The 26361-nt window shown below is 37.5% G+C and overlaps 1 protein-coding gene across 1 annotated transcript; it reads left to right on the top strand.

Moving 5' to 3' along the window:
- Positions 1-2801: 2801 nt before the first annotated feature.
- Positions 2802-3709, top strand: LOC138875004 (uncharacterized). The gene is made up of 3 exons (XM_070153808.1): positions 2802-3089; positions 3150-3463; positions 3631-3709. Exons 1-3 carry the CDS (start codon positions 2802-2804, stop codon positions 3707-3709), a joined length of 681 nt encoding a protein of 226 aa, XP_070009909.1.
- Positions 3710-26361: the final 22652 nt, after the last annotated feature.

Genomic DNA, 26361 nt, shown 5'->3' with positions numbered 1-26361 from the left:
TCATAGAATTACTTTTCATGAGGATGAGCTGCCACCTGAAGGGTTGGGTCACAACAAGGCGTTGCACATCACCGTGCAATGTGAAGACTATTTTATCACCAGAATCCTGATCGATGGAGGGTCCAATCTCAACATTTGTCCACTGGTAACACTCAAGAAGTTGGGTAAGGGACTGCATGGAATAAAGGACGAAGCTATCAATGTGAAAGCTTTCGACGGCTCCCAAAGGTCCACCATTGGGGAGATTAGTCTGTGTTTGCAAATGGGGCCAACTTTGTTCGATGTTTATTTCCAAGTGATAGACATGCCGGCATCTTACAATCTGCTATTGGGACGGTCGTGGATTCATGATACTGGGGCCGTAGCATCAATACTCTATCAGGAGGTAAAGTTTGAATGGAATCACCAGGAGGTGATCATTCACGGCGACGGTAGAAACCCTATATACAATCGCCAGACCATTCTATCAATCAAAGGAAGAAAGAAGCTAGGTGGAGACACTTACCATCACATCAAACAGGTAAATGCTATTGACAAAGACAAATGGTGGGATAATAAGATCGAGAGTATACTGAATTAGAGTGGGTACGAACCTGGCAAAGGGCTCGGCAAGAACCTCCAAGGAATCACTAAGCCCATAAAACTCAAGAAGCATGGCACCACTTTCGGTCTGGGATCTGAGTACACCTGGGAAGAATTCAACAACTGGTCGCCACCATGGCGCGGTCCTTACTATCCACTGGAGCAGCCGATACCACATCTGAAGCAGACTATCCAACCGGTCGATATTATTTATGTGTCAGATGAAGAAGAAGCAGTAGTAGCGCTGGAGAACTTGTTCTTAGAAGACAATGACATAGACTGTTGTGTTGTTCTCGAGGAGGAGGGGGAGGAAGGCCCTTCCATACAGGCTGTAAGCAGAGGAGCATGCCTCAATAACTGTACCATCAGGACAACCAGAGCTCGACGAGCCTCGGGGTACTAAGGCTAAAACAAGCATCATGCACTGTTTTATTTACTAAATGATTTTCTTTGCATTTTAATTCCCGCAATAAGAGCTCAAATGTTCCAAAACAATTATGCAATTTATCCAAGCGTTTTAACTTTTCTTATAATTCGACACTTATTATTATTTTTCTCTCATTACTTTACTTATACAGCATTACTATTACTTACCTTGATGAGCCAATGATTGTGACATGCAACGAGACAACACAACAAACGGACATAGATTCAGAGGAAGATGACATACCAAAAGAGATTGTTAAGGGAGTAGAGAATTTTGAGAACAAACCTAAGTCCAACCTGGACGAGACGGAAGTTGTTAACCTGGGAGATGTAGAAAATGTCAAAGAAACATGAATTAATGTTCACTTATCGCCGTCAGAAAAGAAGGAATACACAAAATTTCTAAGAGAATATGACGACATATTCGCCTAGTCGTATAATGACATGATTGGTCTGAGTACATGTATTGTGGCTCACAAACTGCCAACCGATCCAACATATCCACCGGTAAAGCAAAAGCTCAGAAAGTTCAAGACTGATATGAGTTTAAAAATCAAGGAAGAAGTCACTAAGTAGGTCAAAGCTAAGGTTCTCAGGGTAGTAGAATACCCGACATGGTTAGCCAACATTGTACCAGTACCAAAGAAGGATGGGAATGTCAGAGTCTGTGTCGGCTACCGAGATCTCAACCGGGCCAGTCTGAAAGATGGCTTCCCTTTGTCAAATATACACATCCTGGTCGATAATTGCGCCAAGCATGAGTTGCAATCATTTGTAGATTTTTTCGCTGGTTATCATCGAATCTAGATGGATGAAGAAGATGCTGAGAAAATGGCTTTCATTACGCCGTAGGGAATGTATTGTTACAAGATGATGCTGTTTGGGTTAAAGAATGCAGGGGCCACCTACATGAGGGCCATGACTACTATTTTCCACGATATGATACACAAGCAGATTGAGGTATATGTAGATGATGTCATCATCAAGTCCAAGAAAGCAACCGATCATATGGAAGATTTGAGGAAGTTCTTCAATAGGCTGTGAAGGTACAACCTAAAACTGAATCTCGCAAAGTGTGCATTTGGGGTTCCTGTTGGAAAATTACTTGGGTTTATTATGAGTCGCCAAGGAATAGAACTGGATCCATCAAAAGTCAAAGCTATTCAAGAATTGCCACCGCCAAAGAACAAGAAAGATGTGATGAGTTTCTTGGGAAGGCTTAACTACATCAACCGGTTCATAGCGCAACCTATAGTTATCTGTGAGCCAATCTTTAAGATGTTGAAGAAGGACGCCGCTACCAAATGGACTGATGACTGCCAGAAAGCTTTCGACAAAATCAAGAAATACTTGTCAACACCACCAGTCTTGGTCCCGCCCGAGCTAGGTCGACCTTTATTACTCTACTTTGCAGTATTGGATGGAGCGTTCGGTTGTGTTTTGGGGCAACATGATGAAACGGGGAGGAAAGAGCAGGCCATCTATTACCTCAGTAAGAAGTTCACCCCGTACGAGGCCCGTTACACTCTGTTAGAGCGCACCTGTTATGCTTTGACTTGGGTTGCTCAGAAGCTGAGGCACTATTTTTGTGCCTATACCACATATCTCATATCAATGTTAGATCCTTTGAAGTACATCTTTTAGAAGCACATGCCCACTGGCAAGCTAGCCAAGTGGAAAATCCTGTTGAGTGAGTTCGACATTGTTTATGTAACTCAGAAAGCGGTCAAGGGACAAGCACTGGCAGACCACCTTGCTGAGAATCCCGTGGATGGAGAATACAAACCCCTAAAATGTATTTTCCTAACGAAGAGGTATCATTTATAGGAGAAAATATTGCAGAATCCTATAACGGTTGGAGATTGTTTTTCGATGGAGCAGAAAATTTCAAAGGAGTTGGAATAGGAGCAGTCCTAGTATCAAAAACCGGTCAGCATTATTCGGTGTCTTCCAAACTCAGGTTCCCATACACCAATAGCATGGCCGAGTATGAAGCTTGCATCTTATGGCTCAAAATGGCCATTAACACAAACATTCAAGAATTGCTAGTGATTGAAGATTCAGACCTACTCGTACATCAGGTGCGTGAAGAATAGGAAACCAAGAACCCCAAGATACTCCCGTACTTACATCATGTACAGGAATTGAGGAAAAGGTTCACAAAGACAGAATTCCAGCATATTCCCAAAATCCAAAATGAGTTCGCCGATGCGTTGGCTACCCTATCATCCATGATACAGCATCCAGACAATAACTTCATTGATCCCATTGCAATAAAAATCCATGATCAACCAGCTTATTGTGCCCACGTTGAAGAAGAAGCAGATGAAAAGCCTTGGTTTCATGATATCAAGGAATATTTGGCAAAAGGCGAGTACCCAAAATTTGCAAACCCCACTCAGAAACGCACACTTCGGAGATTGTCCAACAATTTCTTTCATAGAGGAGGAATCCTGTATAGGAGGACTCCCAATTTGGGACTATTAAGGTGTGTCGACTCAAAGGAAGCATCCAAGCTACTAGAGGAAATTCATGCCGGAACCTGTGGTCCACATATGAATGGTTTTGTCTTAGCTAAGAAGATACTCTGGGCTGGTTACTTTTGGATGACTATGGAAATAGACTGCATCCAGTATGTCCAAAAATGCCAGCGCTGTCAGATACATGCAGACATGATAAAGGTACCTCCAAATTAGCTTAATACAACAAGTTCACATTGGCTATTCGCTGCCTAGGGGATGGATGTTATTGGACCAATCGAGCCTGCCGCTTCCAATGGGCATAGATTTATCCTGGTAGCAATCGACTATTTCACCAGATGGTTCGAAGCATCATCTTACAGAGCAGTAAACAAGAAAGTCGTGGCAAACTTTGTTCGCGACTGCATTGTTTGTCGATTCGGGATTCCAGAGTCGATCATTACTGATAATGGCTCCAACCTGAATAGCAACTTGATGAAAGCTATATGTGAAACCTTTAGTATCAAACACAAGAATTCCACAACCTACAGACCTCAGATGAATGGGGTCGTAGAAGCTGCCAACAAGAATATCAAGAAGATATTGAGGAAAATGATAGAGAAGCATAAACAGTGGCACGAGAAGTTATCATTTGCTTTACTGGGGTATCACACTTCAGTCCACATATCAACCGGGGCAACCCCCTATATGCTAGTTTACGGTACAGAGGCAGTCATTCCCGCTGAGGTTGAAATTCCCTCCCTAAGGATCATGAAGAAAGATGAGCTCGATGACACAGAGTGGGTGAAAGGTCGTTACGAGCAACTACCCTTATAGACGGAAAAAGAATGAATGCAGTTTGCCATGGCCAACTTTATCAAAACAGAATATCCAGAGCCTTCAACAAAAGAGTCAAGCCGAGACAGTTCACATTGGGACAGCTGGTGTTAAAGAAAATTTTTCCACATCAGGATGAAGCCAAAGGGAAGTTCACTCAAAACTGGCAGGATCCATACATGGTTCACCGGGTTCTAACAGGAGGAGCCCTCATACTCGCAGAAATGTACAGAGAAGTATGGCCAAAGCCGATCAATTCAGATGCAGTCAAGTGTTACTATGTGTGATCTTTATGCTTTCCTTATATGATGTAATTTTAAATATGCCTGACCTGATTCCCATTTAAGAGGGTATAGTAGGCAGCCCTATGGGTTCGGTCACAATTTAATAAAAATTTTCATTTCCCCCGCAATTGGAAACTAGGGCAGAATTTTGAGGAGGACCCTCAAAATTCCGAAATAATTTCAGCCGATCGTCGCAGGAAACAGTCAGAAGCATCGACCCATTAAACTGGGGTAGAATTTTGAGGAGGACCCTCAAAATTCCGTAGCAAGAGAGGTTGCAATGTCTCGAACCACGTCACAGTCATCGGTTTGTCTAAAAAATTATTATTGTTATGTCATATTTTTACGAAATCATGCATGTTTACTACTGAAATTGCTTTGTTTAGCGACGCTACCCCAATGATACATATAGTATCACCAGATCAAAGCCGAGCAAGTCAAAAAGAGCCAGCGGGGATACGAACTAACCTCCCCCTTTACAAAACTCATGATTTTCCTTTGGATGCAGGCACTTGGATTGCGAAATCATCAAACATATCATACACTCACGAGACGAACATTGTTCAGGAATACAACTCTCAGAACCGTTGCACTTACCCACATCTACTATCCATACACACCAATGTCATTGTTCGGAGGCACCATTTTCATAGCCCGAGAACGTCATGTCATGGCCTGAGGACCCCTTTTAATCTTTTGCATATCATTATTCAAAGGCATCATGGTTCGGAGGCATCATCCGCATAGCCCGAGAGCATCATTTCATGGCCTGTGAATCCTCTATTATACGTTTTATGGCCCAGGACATCATGGTCTAAGAACGTCATTCTAACCGTCCGAAGAAAATCCTCATGGTCCGATAGGAAATTGCATCATGTTTAAATTTAAGCACAATATATGCTTGTATTGTTTATTTGCAGGTAAACCGGTGAGCAACGACCATCTCGACAGAAGCGATCTGGTTCTAGTTCCCGCAGCCATATCAAACCTTAACCATTCCCCTGTCCTGAATATTGCGTCCGTTCTCGAAAGTCTCCGTGGCCTAAACCTCTTCGAACCATTTCGCTCGGTCAAAATTAGCCATCATATCTTTACCCAACAACTCTTTCATCTTTCCCGGGTAAAGAGGGGCAGTTGTGGATACCCAATTTTTTCTTGTATATTTTTAATATTAAAAATACTTTCAAAATAGCATATGTATGCATGTATAAGTATGTCCAAATGTTTAATCATATTTCCTATTTTTTTAAAAGATTTTTAAACCAATTTATTCCCCTATTTTACTCATAAAAAACCAATAATAATTTCCAAAATTATCATTTTTGGTGATTCATTTGTTGGATCCTCATATGTTTACTAAAATATAGCTAATATAATTTTTTGCATATTTTTATAAATTGATTTAGTATTTTTAAAGCTAATTGCATATAATTGCATTATTAGCCTCTTTTAGGTTTAATTGCATTTAAATCTATAAAAATTAAGTCCAGTATTTTAATTTCATAATTATGTACTATAAATCATTTTAGTACCTTTAATTTATTTACAGAAATTATTTTACTATTTTTATAAATCAAATAGGAAAAATTGGCTATTTAAATGTTAGCCCCATTTTATTTCAATTATAGCCTGATTTTGACCCCAATTGAACCCAATTTGAAGCCCAATTACCCTAACCCAACTCCCATTCAAACCGACCCATAACCCATTTAAATGACCCACCCGGACTCCCATCTAATCCCAGTCGTTGATCGTGTAGATCAACGACTCCCATTAATCCTTTCCTAATTAAACCCAAAGACCCCCCAAACCCTTTTCATTCTTCATAATCCGCCGCCTCTGAAACCCCTCCTCTCCCAAATCCTCTCTACAACCACATCAAACCCTAGCTGTCGCCACCCTAATACGCTTTCATCCATGGCCTTCCAAGGTCATCAGAGACCTGTATCAACCTCCCATGGCCCCTACGTGTTTGTTCATGTGGTCTCACGACTAGATCCTAAAAGGGTTTTGTCCAGTCTCTACTCGATGACTGTTCTCCGGTTGTCTCTAACCTTTCTCCGACCAGCCATGACTATTCGAGTCAGTCCTTTGACTCTCCTGCTTAGATCGATGGTTTTCAAGGCCTTTCTCATCACTTGGGGTTCTTCTAAAACCCTAACCTCTAAGGTTCTTTCGATTTCTATTAGATCTGCTTCAAATCTATGTTTGCTTTGGACTTCTAAGCATTTTTTTTATGTTTCTTTTTAAAACTTAACTTTCAAAACCCCTTATCTTTTCCGATTAGGGTTCTTGTTAAGTTATTTAAAAACTTTTCTCTCATTTTTGACATGTTTTGCTATGTTTGCTCATATCGTTCTTCTACCTCAGTTTGCATGTTAAAAGCCCTAATTTCTTTTGACTGTTTATTAGACGAATGCTTGTTTGCCTGAGTTTTGTCCGGTTTGCTTGTTTATCATCTTTTAAAACTCTACTGTTGTTGAAAATCCTATGGCTTTGAGTCTGAGACTGTTCGTTTAAGTGCATGACTCGATTTGAAGTTCTTTATTTCAAAACCTTTTATTCCTTTGTGTGATTCTTCTGACTCTGGTTTTCTATCATCTCTAAAACTAGATTATGCTCGAAACCATAATTTTTAAAAGGGGGTTTTCCTCACCTGCTATTGTGAGATCTTCGCATGCCTTTGATATTCTATGTTTTCCTCACTACTGATTCAATGCGACTTGACCTACTAGAATATCATGCTTCGAATGTTGCTATCTACTAAATTTTGTTCTACTATTGTATGCTATTTCCTTTTGCCAACAGGCTTGGCCTCGCATGTATAGTGTTTATGCACCTTATTTATTTGTTGAGTTCCCTTATTTGACTGATCTTCAAACTTGTGACCGATTTCAAACTTTTCCTTTGTGAAATTCTGATTTCACTCTCCTGTTAAGGTTAACTGATTTCTTTTCCTGTTTTGCCTTACTGAATCCTTTCCAAAATTAGAGTATTTTTGTACCAAGACTCGATTGCTTTCTTAATGTTTTACTACTTCTTTTATGGCAACTGTCAGCCTGCTGACAAATTGATTTCCTTCCTTATTTTGAACTTGTCACTGCCCGTTAAGCAAGTGATCCCTTAATTAAAGGCAATCACTTGTACAATTGATTCTGAATCATGATTGTTTCCATGTTTGTAGCTTATTACCTCTCTCTTACTCGTTTTCAAAAACTATAAATACCCTGTACTTCTTTTCTTTCAAGGACACGAACACAAGGCATAAACACATGAGTTCAAACACACACTCCACTAAATCTCTCTCTTTTTTCTCTGTTGCTACTATATTGCTGCCTTACCTAGCCGGCTGAAAGCCAAGGCTAGGCTGTGGAAAACTTGCTTATTTTTCTCTACATTTGCGTTTCATACTGGTATGTTCTAATTAAGCATCTGCACCAACAACAACATGCTTATTTACTGTTGCTTGCATCCTTGTTTGTCTACTATGTGTATTTAACCTGGTACCATTATTAAAGCATGATGTAACTTCCCCTTTTTCCTATTTTGAATTAATGTATCATGACTTGTGAATCCTAAATCCCTACCTCAATGTGTTTAATACTTGTGGTTGGTTTGGGGCATGACAGTATGGGACATTATTGTGCATGACCCAAACCTGATTCCCCCAGGATCATAACCTCCATGCTTATCTCATATGTTGTGATTGGGTTACAGGCATGTCAGCACTTTCCATTGTTGTGCATGCCCAATATTAACCCATACCTAAGTGTATAGGCTCATTGCAATGGACTCCCAATCCCCTGACCCTTTTGTATGAAATTGTTAACTCTGTAAAATGTTAATAGTTGTCTCCCTGTCCCCTATCCTTTATACCCTCAGTTTGTCTAAAACTCTATTTCGGCACTTTCACTATCTTCTTAAACTTAAGTTCTGCCCCCTTATGTGATCCTTGCCTTGGGACCCATGAGCTCCCTATGAACTTGGACACATAAGGGATGGCATTTCCACACTGCACTCATCCCTATTCTGGTATGTAACTTGGGTGTGAGCACTGCCCGGGGTCCTATTGAGACCCTTAGGGAACTCTGACACACTCAAGTCCGAGAAAGGCTTTGGATCAATGGCATTTTTGAGGTAGTTTATTCCATAACTTAGAGAGGAAGTCAAGAATCAGGCTTCCTCTGGTTGTAACGTTTCTTTGTACTATTCTAGTGTAATTCATTATTCTGGTTTGTAATAATTTGTAATAAATATTTGGGGTTGGCTAGTGAAAAGGGTTGGGTGATTACGTATGCTCAAGGGTAGAGAACATGCTTATAGGACTTATGTTATGAACAATTCAATTCTATATTTAGAAAAAACATGCCTATAGGACCTATGTTTTGAACAATTCAATTCTGCTTTTAGAAAAACATGCCTATAGGACTGGTTTTAAATCCTGCATGTTCAATTTTGCATTTAGACATCATGTACGTAGGATTTATTCTTAGTTCCTTTCATGATCCATTTCACACCTAGATGACCTACCTATAGGACTTATTTAAAATTATGCATGCCACTTAGATATCATGCTTTAGGTTTTAAACGGCTATAAGTAAGTGTCATGTTCATGATGTTGAAATCATTCAATGTTAGATATCATGCCTATAGGGATTAAAATCAGCATTATTAGATACCAGCGCCTACAGAATCTAGAGTTGGTCTAATTTAAACCAGTCTAATCTGAATTAGTTTTAAATAATCTAATTCCCTTCTTTAACGAGGTTCAGCAAGCATGCCTATAGGATTTCAAACAATTCATTTTGAGTAATTACTTTTTCGCCACATTCTGAATCAATTAGATATCATGCCTATAAGATCCTATCTAAACGCTTAGGCAAGCCTTAGAGTAATACCATAAAAACTGAATCCGCCTTTGTTAATCATTACAATCAGCAGGCAGGCCTAATTCGGACTTCTTATCTGAGTTATGTAATAAACAGATCTACTTTAATAATCAAACTCCCCTCACCATTAGTATTTTAATCAGACCTAAAAAGTATGTGAAAGTCATGCTAGTTATGTGCTTTTTGTTTAAGGAGGTGTATATGGGCCTTTATCTATTTATATACTTTCCCCAACATGCAGTGTGTGTTTTGTATGTCGCCTTAGATTTTTACCCTTTGAAACCAATCAGCCTAATATCCCTCCCCTTTAGGAATAGTAGTCTTAAGCTTCTACGGGACTGATAGGAATGGGACGGGTAATAGCATGCAATAGTAATCGAGACCAATCTGTGCTTTAACGAGGTGGGAAGGGTAGATATGGATATGATGACCAGTGCGCTAATACCACGTGTATCCCCTCTTTTGAGGAGTGTCATACCGAGTATCGCATTGATGTGATCCATATTAAATTCAAACCTAAGACCCCTTTACACTCATCAACATGCTTAGTTTCAACACTTTTCTTTATTTTATCATTTCTAAACACATGTGTATTTAAAAAACCCTCTTATGTGAGCCTTGTTTGTTTACTTGTTAATTGCACAAATTCACAATAAATTGTCTGGCCAGGAACCACACTAATGGATCCTGAGGGGTGCCTAACACTTTCCCCTTGGGATAATTTCAAACCTTAACCCTATCTCTGGTTATTCAAACGAAATTTTAGAATTGAACCCCATTGGTGTCCTAATGCACCTTAAATCATTAGGTGGCGAATCTTCAAATGCAAAACCCAACTCCCAAAAAGGAGCGAGTTGTCCCATACCAAATGTCATAAACCCAATTTCGCGAGAAAAAGGGGGCGCGACAGCATGGCGACTCTGCTGGAGACTTTAGGCTTTTACCATTTCAGATTGTTATTGTGAATTTATACTTTTTTATGTGGAAGTTACTTGTTTAATTTCTTTAAGCATTCAATTCCCTTTTCAATTGCAAAACTGACGTGTCTTCTTTGTTTATTTCCTTTACTACTGCTTTAAATTATTAAACTGATGTATTTACTACTTTCTTAACGTGAAAATAAGTGCCAACATGCTTTTAATTATTGCATAATTATGCTCAACATCATACTCCACTCGTACCAAACAAATACCATAGCAACACTTATAATGAGTGGTTGCGTTCTTCCTATATTATTACCCCTAAATTCGGAAAGGTATATTTGCAATAAAACCAGTCGATGGTTCCGTGCCTTCTCCCTTGAGTTGTCCGCTCAAGAGTACCAGTCTAAAACCCCATAGAAACCTTACTCTATTTAAATTGTGCATGCATCATGGTCAAACCTAGCCGGGTCTGTTATGTTGTCCACACAATGATCCTTTAAGATAGCCATGTCCAAAATTCACTAGGTTTTCCTAAAACCCAAACGGACACCAGCACGTTTTGTGCATTTATTTGGAGAACTAAATGCTTTATGCTAATTGTTGATGTTAAATAGTCGAGTCTGGCGGGGGTAAGGGCCTAACCTTGTTTGTCTTGCAGAAAATAAAGAAAGAGGTCCCCAGTTTCGATATGGTTAGCACGCCCCCACTTTTTCTAGACTAGTGGAGGAGTCTTCCATCAGATGAGCAAATCAATGAGTGGAAAGAGAGGGCCGCCAGAGCTAGCGAAAAGTTGGAATATCTAAAATACAGTCTGCTGGAATTAGAAGGAAAAGTGAGGAAGAGAGTCACCGACTGCCAAAATGCTGAAGGAAATGATGGCAGACATCTAGCCAGAGCCTACCTATTGCTGGGACATCGCGAGCTGGGAAAGCTGTTCGACGGAGCTAAGGATACCGAATCTGGGGAAGGTACTTCTGGGACAAAGTAGATAAGAGTTTTTCTTTTCGCTTTATAAAATGTAATAAGGCCAATGTCCATTAGTGATTTTCATTTCCTGTTTGTCTAGTGTCGATTTGGGATGAGGCAGTGAAGGTTGAGATTCCCGACCCTGATGAAAATTATCACACCTCCTTTTTCCGCCCCCGCGGGGGTACAAGGAGTTTTTTCCAATTAAAGGACAATCAAAAGGGGATTTATTTATTTATTTATTTCAGAGTCGCCACTTGGGAGATTTAGGGTGTCCCAAGTCACCAATTTTAATCCCGAATCGAGGAAAAGAATGACTCCATATTATAGTTTGCGTACCAGAAATCCGGATAAGAAATTTTGTTAACCCGGGAGAAGGTGTTAGGCATTCCCGAATTCCGTGGTTCTAGCACGGTCGCTCAACTGTCATATTCAGCTTATTTATCTGATTTTAATACAAATATGAACTTATGTGCCAATTTTAACTTTTTACCGCTTTATTATTATTATTTTAAAAGGATATGAACATTGTTTAAAACATGTCTTTGGATTACGTCACATGAAATGCACCCGCAATCCGAAATACATTTTTATTCAATGTTTTGGGATTTGGATTTGGGTCGCATGAAATGCACACCCGAGTTTAAGAAGGTAAGCTTATTAAAATGCGCGCCTAAAGCAATTAACGTATTATTATTTCTGGGTAAGGGCGTGGAATTTTGCTAAACGGCTCATCCCAAAGTCTAATTAATTTAATTAAACATTTATCGAGGGCCCCACAATTTTGTATTTTCATTCGGCGAGGCTCGTCTCATTTATTTTTAAAAGACAATCCTAAAATGCCTACATTATTCTCTATTAAATTTGTCTCTACAAAAATAAAATAAAAAAATGTCTTAATTTATTTACATGCTGAAATTAACCAATAATATTTAATTAAACAACATTCCTCCAAGTCCCAAAATGGTCTATTTTGATAAACTAACGTGCTTTTTGAGACATGGTAATCATCCAACAATAGCGAATTAACTAGACGAAGTTACTACACCATTTATTTATTTTTAGGCAATATATAGATAGTTCGTCCGTTAAGCTATCATCCGATGTTTCACTATATATATTAAACAGCTACATGATTCTGATTAGAGTAAGCTAAACAATTTATATATACAAATAAAATTTAGAATATAATTAAAATAAATCTGAAACTTCAACTCTTCATTTTCGTATTCATGCTACATGTTTCAGTTTACAATAACCAGCGTGTCAGTTGTGTACCTGATATTGGAAGCAAAAGAAAATGAAGATGAGAATCAACAGCAGTAATAACAATACAGCACAGCAACAACAATCCAGCAACAGTAACAACCCAGGAACAGAGTTTGCAAACCAGTGGATCAGTAATCCCAAAAACAAAAGCTTCAAGCTTTGATGAAACAACAACAGTTAATGCTGATTTCAAACAATGAAAGAAAGCAGAAGATTTTTTTTAGTTTTTTTTTTATTTGAAAGCTTTAATATTTTTCGGAATTTTTCTCTCTCTTAAATATTCAGCCCTTTTTTTCTCTCTCTCTCTATCTGTCCATTTTTTTTTCTTTTGTTCTTCTCTATTCTCTCTCTCTCTCTTATTCTGTTCTTATTCTTATTTTTCTTTTGTTCTTCTCTATTCTCTCTCTCTCTTATTCTGTTCTTATTCTTATTTTTCTCTCTTATCTTCTTCAAGACTTCTTCTTTATAACACATGCCCAAACCCTTTAATTAACTAATAAATCAATACTTTTTCCTACCAAACCCATTATTCCTCCCACTCATCTCCATTACATTAAATAAATATATCAACCCCACCCCATTATATTTTGTCCCCCATGCCTACCATAAACAATTACCATATTCCCCTCCACTACATTTTGTCTTGTCCCCCATTTATATTAAACAAATATATCAAACCCCAACCCATTACATTTTGTCCCCCATGCTTAATTACTTTAATATTATCTTAATTTTAATGGAAAGAACATTCAAAATAAATAATTATTCAGAAATTAAATTCCAAAAATACCCCTCTACCCTTACTGAAATTACCAAACTACCCCTGAACGTACTGCAAATTACCAACCTACCCCCATCAGCTATAAACACTTCACTTAATCAATTTCAACCAAAATATAGCGAATATGACCAATTTCTAATAATGTTCAAACAACAAATCACATGAACATGATTTCTAAACCAATTCAACAACAATATCACATGAACACAAATCGAACAACAAAGAACAACCAAAATTTTGATTGAACAGTATTTTTAGCAACAAACAAATCTACTTTCAGATTCAACAACAACAACAAACAAGTACATTCAGATTTCTAAATTCAATAATCACATGAACTTAAAATCAACTCTAATAACATTACAACCAACAATTCCTATATTAAACTTAAACAGGATTATGAGACAAACTCAAGAAATAATCATAAATGATGAACAATAAACAAGAAAAATCAAACTTATACTAATTTCGGATTCAAGAACAATTAAACAAAGTATGAACATAAATGAAAAGATTCAACAACAATAACAAGCAAGTTTTAGTCAAATTCGAATTAAACTTGTATTAAGCTTAAACAAAACAAATAAACTTATTCAAATCACTAAACTTCAAATAATCAATTGATCTTTTATAATTAAATTTAACAAAATTATAATAAAGATACATGATTCCAAAAAAAATTAAAACGTAACTTCACATTAAATCATTGAATTAAAAACGAACTTCAAACAAAGATGAACATGAATTAAATCTATTTTTAAACAACAAAACATGACGGATTCACATGATTAAACCAACATACTCCCCGACTACAAATAAATTCTTTTTTAGACAAATAACAAGATCGAATAAGAACCAATTATGAGCTTAAACTTGAATCTAACAATATTAACAATTTCTGAAAAATACATAAAATACATGCAATAAATTGAAGAAATAATTAATTAAATTTCAATTTGAATCTAACAAATATTAAACTAACAATTTCACATGAACAACTGAAAAATTAACAAAACAATGAACATGAACAAAACAAAAGTCAAACATCTACCGATTTTAGATTCGAGAAATATCAAAACGAAATACGGGAAAAAAAAATAAAACTCAAAATCTACTAACCGGATCGAAACGAAGAACAACGACTAACCAACGACGACCTCGGACTATGTAGGGACTGTATTGACGACCCCCAACCAAAACTCGAACAGAAAACTCGACGTACCGGACCTCGACTCAACCAAAGACCCTCGAACTTTGACGAAGAAGATGAAGCAACAGTAGTAGCAGCACGTGAAGCAGAAGCAGCTGGCAGTGGCAAAGGTTGAAGCAGCAGCAACAACATCTATGTGCGCGGCAAGCAGAAGCAGGAGCGTCTGGTCGTTTGGATGTAACAATGACGCGGATGAACGTGAAGATGCAGCAACTGGGTTTCTTTGCTGCTGCTGTTCAACGTGAAGACGCAGCAACTGGGCTCGAACTGGACGACGTTTTTGGTTTGGGAGCTGCTGTTCGACGTTCTGGCTGGATCGTAGTAGAAGGGTGAGGTTCTAGGGTCTCGAAGGTGTTCGACAAAATGATGGTCGAGCTAGGCTACTGAAGAAGACGACGTTGCGACGTGGTCGGGTAGACGTGAGGCTGATCCAGTGGTCGCTTGGTTGCGAGAAGATGAAGCAATAGGTTGGGTGATGGTGGTCTTGGGTTGGTTCAAGGATGGTCCGGTGAGAGGAGGAGTTGAAGGGTGGTTGCTGGGTATTGAGAGGTGAGTGAGGGTGGCTAGTTGTCCATGGTGAGGGTGAAGGACAGCCATTGATGCTAAGGAGGGGAGCTTGAGGAAGAAGAAGGAAAATGAAGGGGGGGGGGGGTAGTTAGTATAGTTTTAGGGTTTTTCAGTTTTTTTTTTGTTTTTGTTTTATTTTTGAAAGGAAAGATAATAGGGGTTTTGGGTTATGGACCGGGTCGACCCGGTTTGAAATGGACCGGGTCGTGGGGAAGATTGGACAATTGTTTGGGCTTGGGGTTGAAATTTGAAGAAATGGCCCAATCCGATTTTTCTTTGTATTTTTGCTCTTTTCTTCTTTTATTTTTCTAGAACTAAATTATAAAAATACTTAAATTATTATTAAGAACTAAGTTAAGTTATAAAAGCGCAAATTAACTCCCAATAACAATTAACGCACAATTAAGTAATAATTAAGCATAAAATTATATATTTGGACATTAAATGCTAAAAATGCAAAAGACGCCTATTTTGTAATTTTTATTTAAAAAAAACATAATTACTAACAATTGTAGAATTAAATCCTACATGCAAAATGCGATATATTTTGTATTTTTTATTAATTTAACAAATAAATATGCACAGACAAATACAAATAATTATTCAAAAATATCACAAAATTGCACACCAAGGAAAATCATTTTATTTTTGAATTTTTGGGAGTAATTCTCATATAGGGCAAAAATCACGTGCTTACAGCTGCCCCTCTTTGCCCGAAGACACGAAGGGTTTTCGTGCAAAGATAAAGCGAGCGATTTTTGCCCATCCGAGTACTCCGTGTGAAGCATTTTTTGAAAAAGATTTGACCGAACCTTTGCTTCAAAGGTTTCCTACATATCCTGGGCTAAACAGGAATCAGGTCAATGTAGTTCGGGAAGTTTTGGTAGCTGGGACTACCGTGGGACTGCAATGTTACTGTTGTTGCATGCTATTACCACTGCTTACCGATCTCCTTGTTACACCGTGCTTAAAAGAAAATAAGAAGCTAGGCTAGACTGCAATTTGTTCTTGTTGCCTTGCTTTCTTGTCTGCTTGTGTTTCTTCCGGTGCTTTTATTCCGATGTTTTTCTTCCTTTTGACACATGCACTTGAGTTTGTGCTGGGACCTCTTGTTGCAACCTTCTGCTTCCCGGTGCTGGGGATTTTTATTGTTTCCTGCTGGGGATTCCTGTTGTAACCCTCTGTTTTATTGTCCTCTGACTTGATCTTGAAATGGATTTCTCTGTTGTATGGGTGGGCTCCCAACTTCAATACTTGAAAATTAATGCTGAATGTATTCCTCTGTTATATGGGCGGGCTCCCAACTTCAACACTTGAAATGAAAAGACTGAAATGTATGCCTCTGTTCTATGGGCGGGCTCCCAACTTCAACACTTGAAATGAAAAGACTGAAATGTATGCCTCTGTTCTATGGGCGGGATCCCAAATTCATCACTTGAAATGAAAATACTGAAATGTATGCCTCTGTTCTATGGGCGGGCTCTCAACTTCGATACTTGAAATGTAAAGACTGAAATGTATGCCTCTGTTCTATGGGCGGGCTCCCAACTTCAACACTTGAAATGAAAAGACTGAAATGTATGCCTCTGTTCTATGGGTGGGCTCCCAACTTCAACAACAACTTTTAAAAACAAAATGCCATTCCTTTCTTTAGGTTGACGAGATTTCAACAACTTTTAAAAATGTCTTTCCTCTCTTCAGGCGGGCTCCTGACTTCAAACAAACAACTTTTAAAATAAACGTCATTCCGTTCTTCAGGCGGGCTCCTGACTTCAAATAAACAACTTTTAAAATAAACGCCTTTCCTCTCTTCAGGTTGGCGAGATTTCAAAAACTTTTTTTTAAAAAAAAAATGCCATTCCTTTCTTTAGGTTGGAGAGATTTCAACAACTTTTAAAGACATCTTTCCTCTATTCAGGCGGGCTCCTGATTTCAACAACAACTTAGGAGGAAATGCGTCTCCTAGGGGTAAAAGTAAACTTAGGAGGAAATGCCTCCCCTCTGGGTAAAAGTAAACTTAGGAGGAAATGCCTCTCCTATGGGTGAAACTAAACTTAGGAGGAAATGCATCTCCTATGGGTAAAATAAACTTTAGGAGGAAATGCCTCTCTTATGGGTAAAATAAACTTTAGGAGGAAATGCATCTCCTATGGGTAAAGCAAACCTAGGAGGAAATGCGTCTCCTAGGGGTAAAACTAAACTTAGGAGGAAATGCCTCTCCTATGGGTAAAACTAAACTTAGGAGGAAATGCCTCTCCTATGGGTAAAACTAAACTTAGGAGGAAATGCCTCTCCTATGGGTAAAAATAAACTTTAGGAGAAAATGCATCTCCTATGGGAGAAAATAAACTTAGGAGGAAATGCGTCTCCTATGGGTAAAACTAAACTTAGGAGGAAATGCCTCTCCTATGGGTAAAACTAAACTTAGGAGGAAATGCCTCTCCTATGGGTAAAAATAAACTTTAGGAGGAAATTCATCTCCTATGGGAGAAAATAAACTTAGGAGGAAATGCGTCTCCTATGGGTAAAAAAAACTTAGGAGGAAATGCCTCTCCTATGGGTAAAACTAAACTTAGGAGGAAATGCCTCTCCTATGGGTAAAACTAAACTTAGGAGGAAATGCCTCTCCTATGGGTAAAAATAAACTTTAGGAGGAAATGCCTCTCCTATGGGTGAAACTAAACTTAGGAGGAAATGCATCTCCTATGCGTGAACCATTTCCTTATTCCTGAATTATTTACTTACCTGTGTTGTCTTCCCTCGAAACTGCTGGGGATTATTTTGCTGGGGATGAATTTTCCTTTTCTTCCTTACCCATTCTGGGTTGTCCGACCCTCTTGAAACTTGGTCGAAACTCTATCGAGGATGTTTCTACATCTCGATGATCAGCTGGGGATAACACTGCGAACTGCTGAGTAACCCTGCTGGGGCTAACACTGCTGAGGATAACTCTGCTGAGTAAATATGTTATCTTACTCCTTCCAAAATTACCTCCTTTTAAGTAGGATGCTTCATTCCTCTGCAAACTACTTCCCTTATTTTTCTTTTCTTTTTTTCTCTTTTTTTCTCTTTTTTTTATCTTCTTCCTTCGAAGACTAACTCCCTTAAGACTCGTTTTGCCTTTCCCCGAAAGGAACCATTGAGGATATCGATTTTCACCAAACTTGTGTTGGACTCCTCGAAACTGCTGGGGATACCACTGTTGTGGAATTATTTACTTACCTGTTGGGGGATAGAATGTTATCAGCGGGGGATAACGTTGTCGAGGATAACACTGTTGGGGAATTCTGATTCCTTCGGAACCAGGGCTTCACTCTTCAGAAGGCTGTTGGGAATGATGCTGGCCTCCTGCTTTTTCTGAACTCAAGTTTCATCCCTTTGCTGGGGAACAACTTCCTCCTGAAACTTATTATGTTGGGGGCAACACTGGTTCTTAAGACCACTTCCCTTGAGCCTGGTGTTATCTTTATTCTTCCTCAAATGGGTACCTGACTTCCAGAAAATTTTCTAAATGAAAGGAAAATTTTCTGCCCCAGTTTGACAGTCTCCCTTATGGCATGCATTTCTGTCGTCAATGCTATTTCCTTTACCTGTTGCAAATCAAACAAAATTTGTTAGTTTAAAACGCAGTGGTTGGTTATGATACTCCTACTGGGGATGGATTTCCCTTTCTCCTTCCTTGCTCTGCGTTCCACAACTTGTTGGGGATGATATGATTTGCTGGGGATAATCCCTTTCTGTTGGAGATATCCCTCTTCTTTTGTGGCATAGCTCGGAAACTGGCATTTCCCCGACCTTTTAGTCTAGTATGAATTTCCCACACCATGTTCATTGCTCTCCTTGCTTTGTCCACGGGCCTCGGCCTTGAGGTTTATAACCCTTTGATTTCGGCAAGGATATCTCTCTTGACACTCGTCAATCCTTTTGTCAATTCCCTTTTGCTGGGGATATTTTTTTGTTGACACTGGCCTCGCACTTGTTCCTTGCTGACTATACCACTTGGATGTACTAGTCAGATCTCATCTTGCATAATTGGAAAGCTGATGGCATATTTTGAAGTCAATTCACACTTGTTCTGACCAAATAGACTCTATTGGGGAATTTTTCTATAAAAGGAAAAAGATAAAAGGGAACAGAATAAAAAGACAAAGGAAAAGATGACTCTTTAACAAAAGAAACTATAAATAAAACCTATCAAACGCAGATACCGACTCTAATGGTCATGAAATGCACATGTGGCCTATCCTCTACCGTCAATCATCTTTCAAGATCTTCATTTGGCGATTCCCCATCTGATTCTCAATCTTATTCGACTTGTAGTGCCCAAAGGGTTTTCACTATCAAGTCTCTCTCATTTTGTTTTTTTTCTCTCAGCTTTCATCGACTTATGGTGTCCGTAAAGATTTTCACCGATAAGACTCTCTCATTTGTATCACTTTCCAGCTGGGGATTTGGAGTTTTGCCGGTATGACTCTTTCTGCTGGGGATTAGAGTCCTTTCTGATGGGGGACAGAATGTTATGTTCACCGGTAAGACTCTCATTTGTCTGACTTGGCATCTTTTGAAGACTGATCAGAAGGTCTTTCTTTGGACCGTAATGTGGGTTTTGGATAGGCTAGAAAGAAAGGGTATTTAAGGCTCAAAAACAAAATAAATTTGGGGTTTAAAATTACAACCTTCGGAATCATATTTGTTTACAACAAACGCAACCCTTGCCCCAGTTTCTTGCTTGGGGATTATTTATTTATATATATATATATATTTTTTTTTTAAAAAAAAAAAATTAACACCATGACCGAGCCGCGAGACGCCTACGTATCCTCTTTGAGGAATCAGGTCGAACGTAGTTCCCAATTCCTCTTTTTCATTTGACTTTTTTTGTTTTTTTTTGTTTTTTTTGTTTTTTTCTTTTTTCTCTTTTCCCTTTTTCGTTTTGTTGTTTTCTTTTCTTTCTCTCTTTTTTTTTCTTTTTATCTTCCATGTTTGTGTTTTCTAGTTGTTGCTAATGATTCCGAACGATGGGTATGAAAGAAAACAAATAAGGCTCAAAGGGCTAACGAAGGATAAAGTGTTTAGGTAGCAGAACAAAATGCCTTTGTCATTCCCGTCTTCAAAACATGCCAAATGCAAACAACATATTTAAACAAAGATTTGTAGCCTCTTCCGATGGTGCTGGACTTGACAATTATATTCACACATTTTCTTTTTCATTTGTCATTTCTAAAGCACCGTTGGGCGACACTCTCACTCTCATTATCATGAAGACCCTTATGTCAATTTGGCGAATCTTGCTTTTAACGGTTTTCTTTATGTTTTACTTGCCCCAGTTCCATATGACTCGAGCTCTGAATAATCTCAAACCGTCCTTATTTTCTTTAAATGTTCTGATCACCTCTCCAGGGTTTTATGATTAACTTTTAAGATTAGGCCCAAACTGTGTGCGCATGCCATGTCACTAGAATCGACGCTGAACAAAATGATAAAAGGACCAAACAAAAAGATGACTGGAAATAATAAAAGACTGGATTTTGTATTAGACTACCGGTGAAAATGGTTTGAATACAAAACAAACGAAACAAACCAAAATAAAATCCTAAAATAGCCTGGACAAAACAAACCGCTATGACAAAATGGAAAGATAAGAAGGTTTGACACAAGACAATATTCGGATTACAACCCCAAGAATAATCCGGACAACAGAAATGACAACAAAATAAGCCACCAAAAGCTTCTCTCTTGCTAACCAAGGAACGGAGCGTCCTCCCACTTTATCAAAACTGGCATCTTAGCCACTGAGTTTCACATCAGTATTGCCTAGACCATTACCAACTTCAATATCATCAACCTTAGTCAACAAGTCCCCAATAAGATTTGAGTGCTTCTGCTATCAGGCCTGATCCCCGCAAAGTGTGCATCATGATGTGCGAGTAAAGGATTTTGCGCGATGTCCTGGGTGTCATTGTCCGGCTTACCACAAATCAACCACCTCAACTTTCATTGCGATTCAAAACAAAACAGGTTAGAATGGACTCAGTCGGTCCCCATTATTAACAACATCTTTTTTTCTTTTTTTTCATTTTTCTTTCTTTTTCGATTTTTTTTCATCATTTTTTTTCATTTTTTTTTGTTTTCTCTTTTTTCATTTTTCTCTTTTTTTGTTGTGGTCGAATCTTATGGAGATTGCCTACGTATCATGACCCCGCATGAATCAGACCTTGCGTAGTTCGGACCAATACAAGATAAACAATAATAAACACCTTTTTCAATTTTCATATTAAAACAAACTGGGTTTCAAAGGTTTGAAGATGACCTACAAACTCGAAAATCAAACAACCCACATATTCTAATAAAAAGATTTACAAACCCCAAAAACAAATGGCCAGCTTCCTTTCTCCATTTGACAAATGCAACCGAACGGTTATTTTTCAAATGTGGCCCTTTCCCAATTTCATATGAATTTTGAGGCCGGGGAGGATTATTTTATGACACTTTACAAACTTGTCCATTCTTTTACGAAAATAACCTTTCGACAACTGAAAGATACTCTAAGGCTATTTTGGCAAGAACTGTTTAAGATGCGGCCGAAGCTGGCTTGACTTATTTTGACCAAAAGCCCAAACAGTGTTCACCTGACCGCTGACTCTTTGTTTTTTTTTTCAAATTACAATGAAAACCTGGTGTTGCAAACACGGCCCTTCAGCGCCTCGGGGGCGAAGATTTTTAAGGCTGTGTGGGTCAACTGGACAAAAAATACTAAACAAGACCCAAAGGTGGCTGTTTATGCAAAGCCAGCCCTCCGGCGTCCCTTTCGGGAACATTCGGCCATTTATGACAAAACAGCATCACCTGACTTATTTATGACTCTTTTTATCGTTTTTCAAATTAGAAAACTCAATATTGCAAACACGGCCTTTCAACGTCTCGGGGACGAAGATTTTTAAGGCTGTGTGGGTCAACTGGACCAAATCTTAAAAAATGACCCGAAAAGTGGCTGTTGATGCAAAGTCAGCCCTCCGGCGTCCCTTTCGGGAACATTCGACTATTTTTGACAAAACAACATCACCCGACTTATTTATGACAAAATTAAAATTTTGACATATTTTTTTTTATCATTATTATTTATTTGTTTGTTTTGGCTAATTTAGCAAAAGGTGAGGTTGGACCCGATGAGGGTTGCCTACGTATCTCACATCCGGTGAGAGTCAAACCCGTGTAGTTCGGGCAAATTAACCAAACCATTTTAAAACAAGTCTCTTTTTGATTTTCATTTTTCATTGCAAGACAAACCATTTTCCTTTTCTATTTTTTGAAAACAAGAAAAAATAACGACTCTTATTTTTCATTTTCAACAAAAATAAAACAACCTATTTTTCCAAACTAAAATAAAGACTCTTTTTCATTTTCTTTTTCAACAAACAACTTTCCAAAAATAAAAGACTTTTATTTTTCCTATTTTTTTCATTTTCTAAAATAATCAATTAACGCCTTAACTGTTATTTCTCTTTTTGTTTTCTCTTTTCTCTTTTTTTTTCAACATTCCCGAGATTCAGAAACCGGTCAACATGCAGGTTCAAAACAAATATATGTACATAGCAAGTAGGATGCATCAGGATGGTCTTTTCATATCAGGTTGCTAGTCCTAGACGGACCCAACCCCTGTGTTGAGTCCCTTAAGTCAAATGCAACGTGATGCAAATAAGCGTTCCTACTAGGGATCCGGCATGAAGTCACGTTATTCTATGTTCAAAACCTGGGTCGGTGTTCTAGACAGTGTACCCGAGCGGACAACTCGAGTCGAGGAGGGAGCAACTTTCCGGGAACCAAAAGGCCATCCGGCTTAGTAACTTATCCTAGCCTCTTTCTTATTTCAAGGTATGACACTAACAGAATAGGGAGTGTCAACCAGTAAGCACATCCCCGGAGGTGAAGAGAGAAGGGTTCGGCACAGTTTATATATACAGTCAAATAATATCAAAGCGGTAAAAGCAACATTTAGCACATTAGACTCAAACATGTAAAAATCAGATAAAGCCAAATATAACAATTTATCTAAGCTCGAATTTCTAACCCTGAACCAGTGGTTCTGGGTTTAAGTCCCCAGCAGAGTCGCCAGAGCTGTCACACCTCCTTTTTCCGCCCCCGCGGGGGTACAAGGAGTTTTTTCCAATTAAAGGACAATCGAAAAGGGATTTATTTATTTATTTCAGAGTCGCCACTTGTGAGATTTAGGGTGTCCCAAGTCACCAATTTTAATCCCGAATCGTGGAAAAGAATGACTCCATATTATAGTCTGCGTACCAGAAATCCGGATAAGGAATTCTGTTAACCCGGGAGAAGGTGTTAGGCATTCCCGAATTCCGTTGTTCTAGCACGGTCGCTCAACTGTCATTTTCAGCTTATTTATCTGATTTTAATACAAATATGAACTTATGTGCCAATTTTAACTTTTTACCGCTTTATTATTATTATTTTAAAAGGATGTGAACATTGTTTAAAACATGTCTTTGGATTACGTCACATGAAATGCACCCGCAATCCGAAATACATTTTTATTCAATGTTTTGGGATTTGGATTTGGGTCGCATGAAATGCACACCCGAGTTTAAGAAGGTAAGCTTATTAAAATGTGCGCCTAAAGCAATTAACGTATTATTATTTCTGGGTAAGGCCGTGGAATTTTGCTAAACGGCTCATCCCAAAGTCTAATTAATTTAATTAAACATTTATCGAGGGCCCCACAATTTTGTATTTTTATTCGGCGAGGCTCGTCTCATTTATTTTTAAAAGACAATCCTAAAATGCCTACATTATTCTCTATTAAATTTGTCTCTACAAAAATAAAATAAAAAAATGTCTTAATTTATTTACATGCTGAAATTAACCAATAATATTTAATTAAACAACATTCCTCCAAGTTCCAAAATGGTCTATTCGCTTGATGAACTAACGTGCTTTTTGAGACATGGTAATCATCCAACAATAGCGAATTAACTAGACGAAGTTACTACACCATTTATTTATTTTTAGGCAATATATAGATAGTTCGTCCGTTAAGCTATCATCCGATGTTTCACTATATATATTAAACAGCTACATGATTCTGATTAGAGTAAGCTAAACAATTTATATATACAAATAAAATTTTGAATATAATTAAAATAAATCTGAAACTTCAACTCTTCATTTTCGTATTCATGCTACATGTTTCAGTTTACAATAATCAGCGTGTCAGTTGTGTACCTGATATTGGAAGCAAAAGAAAATGAAGATGAGAATCAACAGCAGTAATAACAATACAGCACAACAACAACAATCCAGCAACAGTAACAACCCAGGAACAGAGTTTGCAAACCAGTGGAGCAGTAATCCCAAAAACAAAAGCTTCAAGCTTTGATGAAACAACAACAGTTAATGCTGATTTCAAACAATGAAAGAAAGAAGAAGATTTTTTTTAGTTTTTTTATTTGAAAGCTTTAATATTTTTCGGAATTTTTCTCTCTCTTAAATATTCAGCCCTTTTTCTCTCTCTCTCTCTATCTGTACGTGTTTTTCTTTTGTTCTTCTCTATTCTCTCTCTCTCTTATTCTGTTCTTATTCTTATTTTTCTTTTGTTCTTCTCTATTCTCTCTCTCTCTTATTCTGTTCTTATTCTTATTTTTCTCTCTTATCTTCTTCAAGACTTCCTCTTTATAACACATTCCCAAACCCTTTAATTAACTAATAAATCAATACTTTTTCCTACCAAAACCCATTATTCCTCCCACTCATCCCCATTACATTAAATAAATATATCAACCCCACCCCATTATATTTTGTTCCCCATGCCTAAACATTTACCATATTCTCCTCCACAACATTTTGTCTTGTCCCCCATTAAATTAAACAATTATATCAAAACCCACCCCATTACATTTTGTCCCCCATGCTTAATTACTTTAATATTATCTTAATTTTAATGGAAAGAACATTCAAAATAAATAATTATTCAGAAATTAAATTCCAAAATACCCCTCTGCCCTTACTGAAATTACCAAACTACCCCTGAACGTACTGCAAATTACCAACCTACCCCCATCAGCTATAAACACTTCACTTAATCAATTTCAACCAAAATATAGCGAATATGACCAATTTCTAACAATGTTCAAACAACAAATCACATGAACATGATTTCTAAACCAATTCAACAACAATATCACATGAACACAAATCGAACAACAAAGAACAACTAAAATTTTGATTGAACAATATTTTTAGCAACAAACAAATCTACTTTCAGATTCAACAACAACAACAACAAACAAGTACATTCAGATTTCTAAATTCAATAATCATTTGAACTTAAAATCAACTCTAACAATATTACAACCAACAATTCCTATATTAAACTTAAACATGATTATGAGACAAACTAAAGAAATAATCATAAATGATGAACAATAAACAAGAAAAATCAAACTTATACTAATTTCGGATTCAAGAACAATTAAACAAAGTATGAACATAAATGAAAAGATTCAACAACAATAACAAGCAAGTTTTAGTCAAATTCGAATTAAACTTGTATTAAGCTTAAACAAAACAAATAAACTTATTCAAATCACTAAACTTCAAATAATCAATTGATCTTTTAAAATTAAATTCAACAAAATTATAATAAAGATACATGATTCCAAAAAAAATTAAAACATAACTTCACATTAAATCATTGAATTAAAAACGAACTTCAAACAAAGATGAACATGAATTAAATCTATTTTGAAACAACAAAACATGACAGATTCACATGATTAAACCAACATACTCCCCGACTACAACTAAATTCTTTTTTAGACAAATAACAAGATCGAACAAGAACCAATTATGAGCTTAAACTTGAATCTAACAATATTAACAATTTCTGAAAAATACATAAAATACATGAAACAAATTGAAGAAATAATTAATTAAATTTCAATTTGAATCTAACAAATATTAAACTAACAATTTCACATGAACAACTAAAAAATTAACAAAACAATGAACATGAACAAAACAAAAGTCAAACATCTACCGATTTTAGATTCGAGAAATATCAAAACAAAATACGGAAAAAAAAATAAAACTCAAAATCTACTAACCGGATCGAAACGAAGAACAACGACTAACCAACGACGACCTCGGACTAT

This window comes from Nicotiana sylvestris, chromosome 8, assembly GCF_000393655.2.
Source record: "Nicotiana sylvestris chromosome 8, ASM39365v2, whole genome shotgun sequence".
Classification (NCBI taxonomy): Eukaryota; Viridiplantae; Streptophyta; class Magnoliopsida; order Solanales; family Solanaceae; genus Nicotiana; species Nicotiana sylvestris.
Note: the sequence above shows the minus strand (reverse complement) of the source record. Positions and strands in the feature narration are given on the sequence as shown.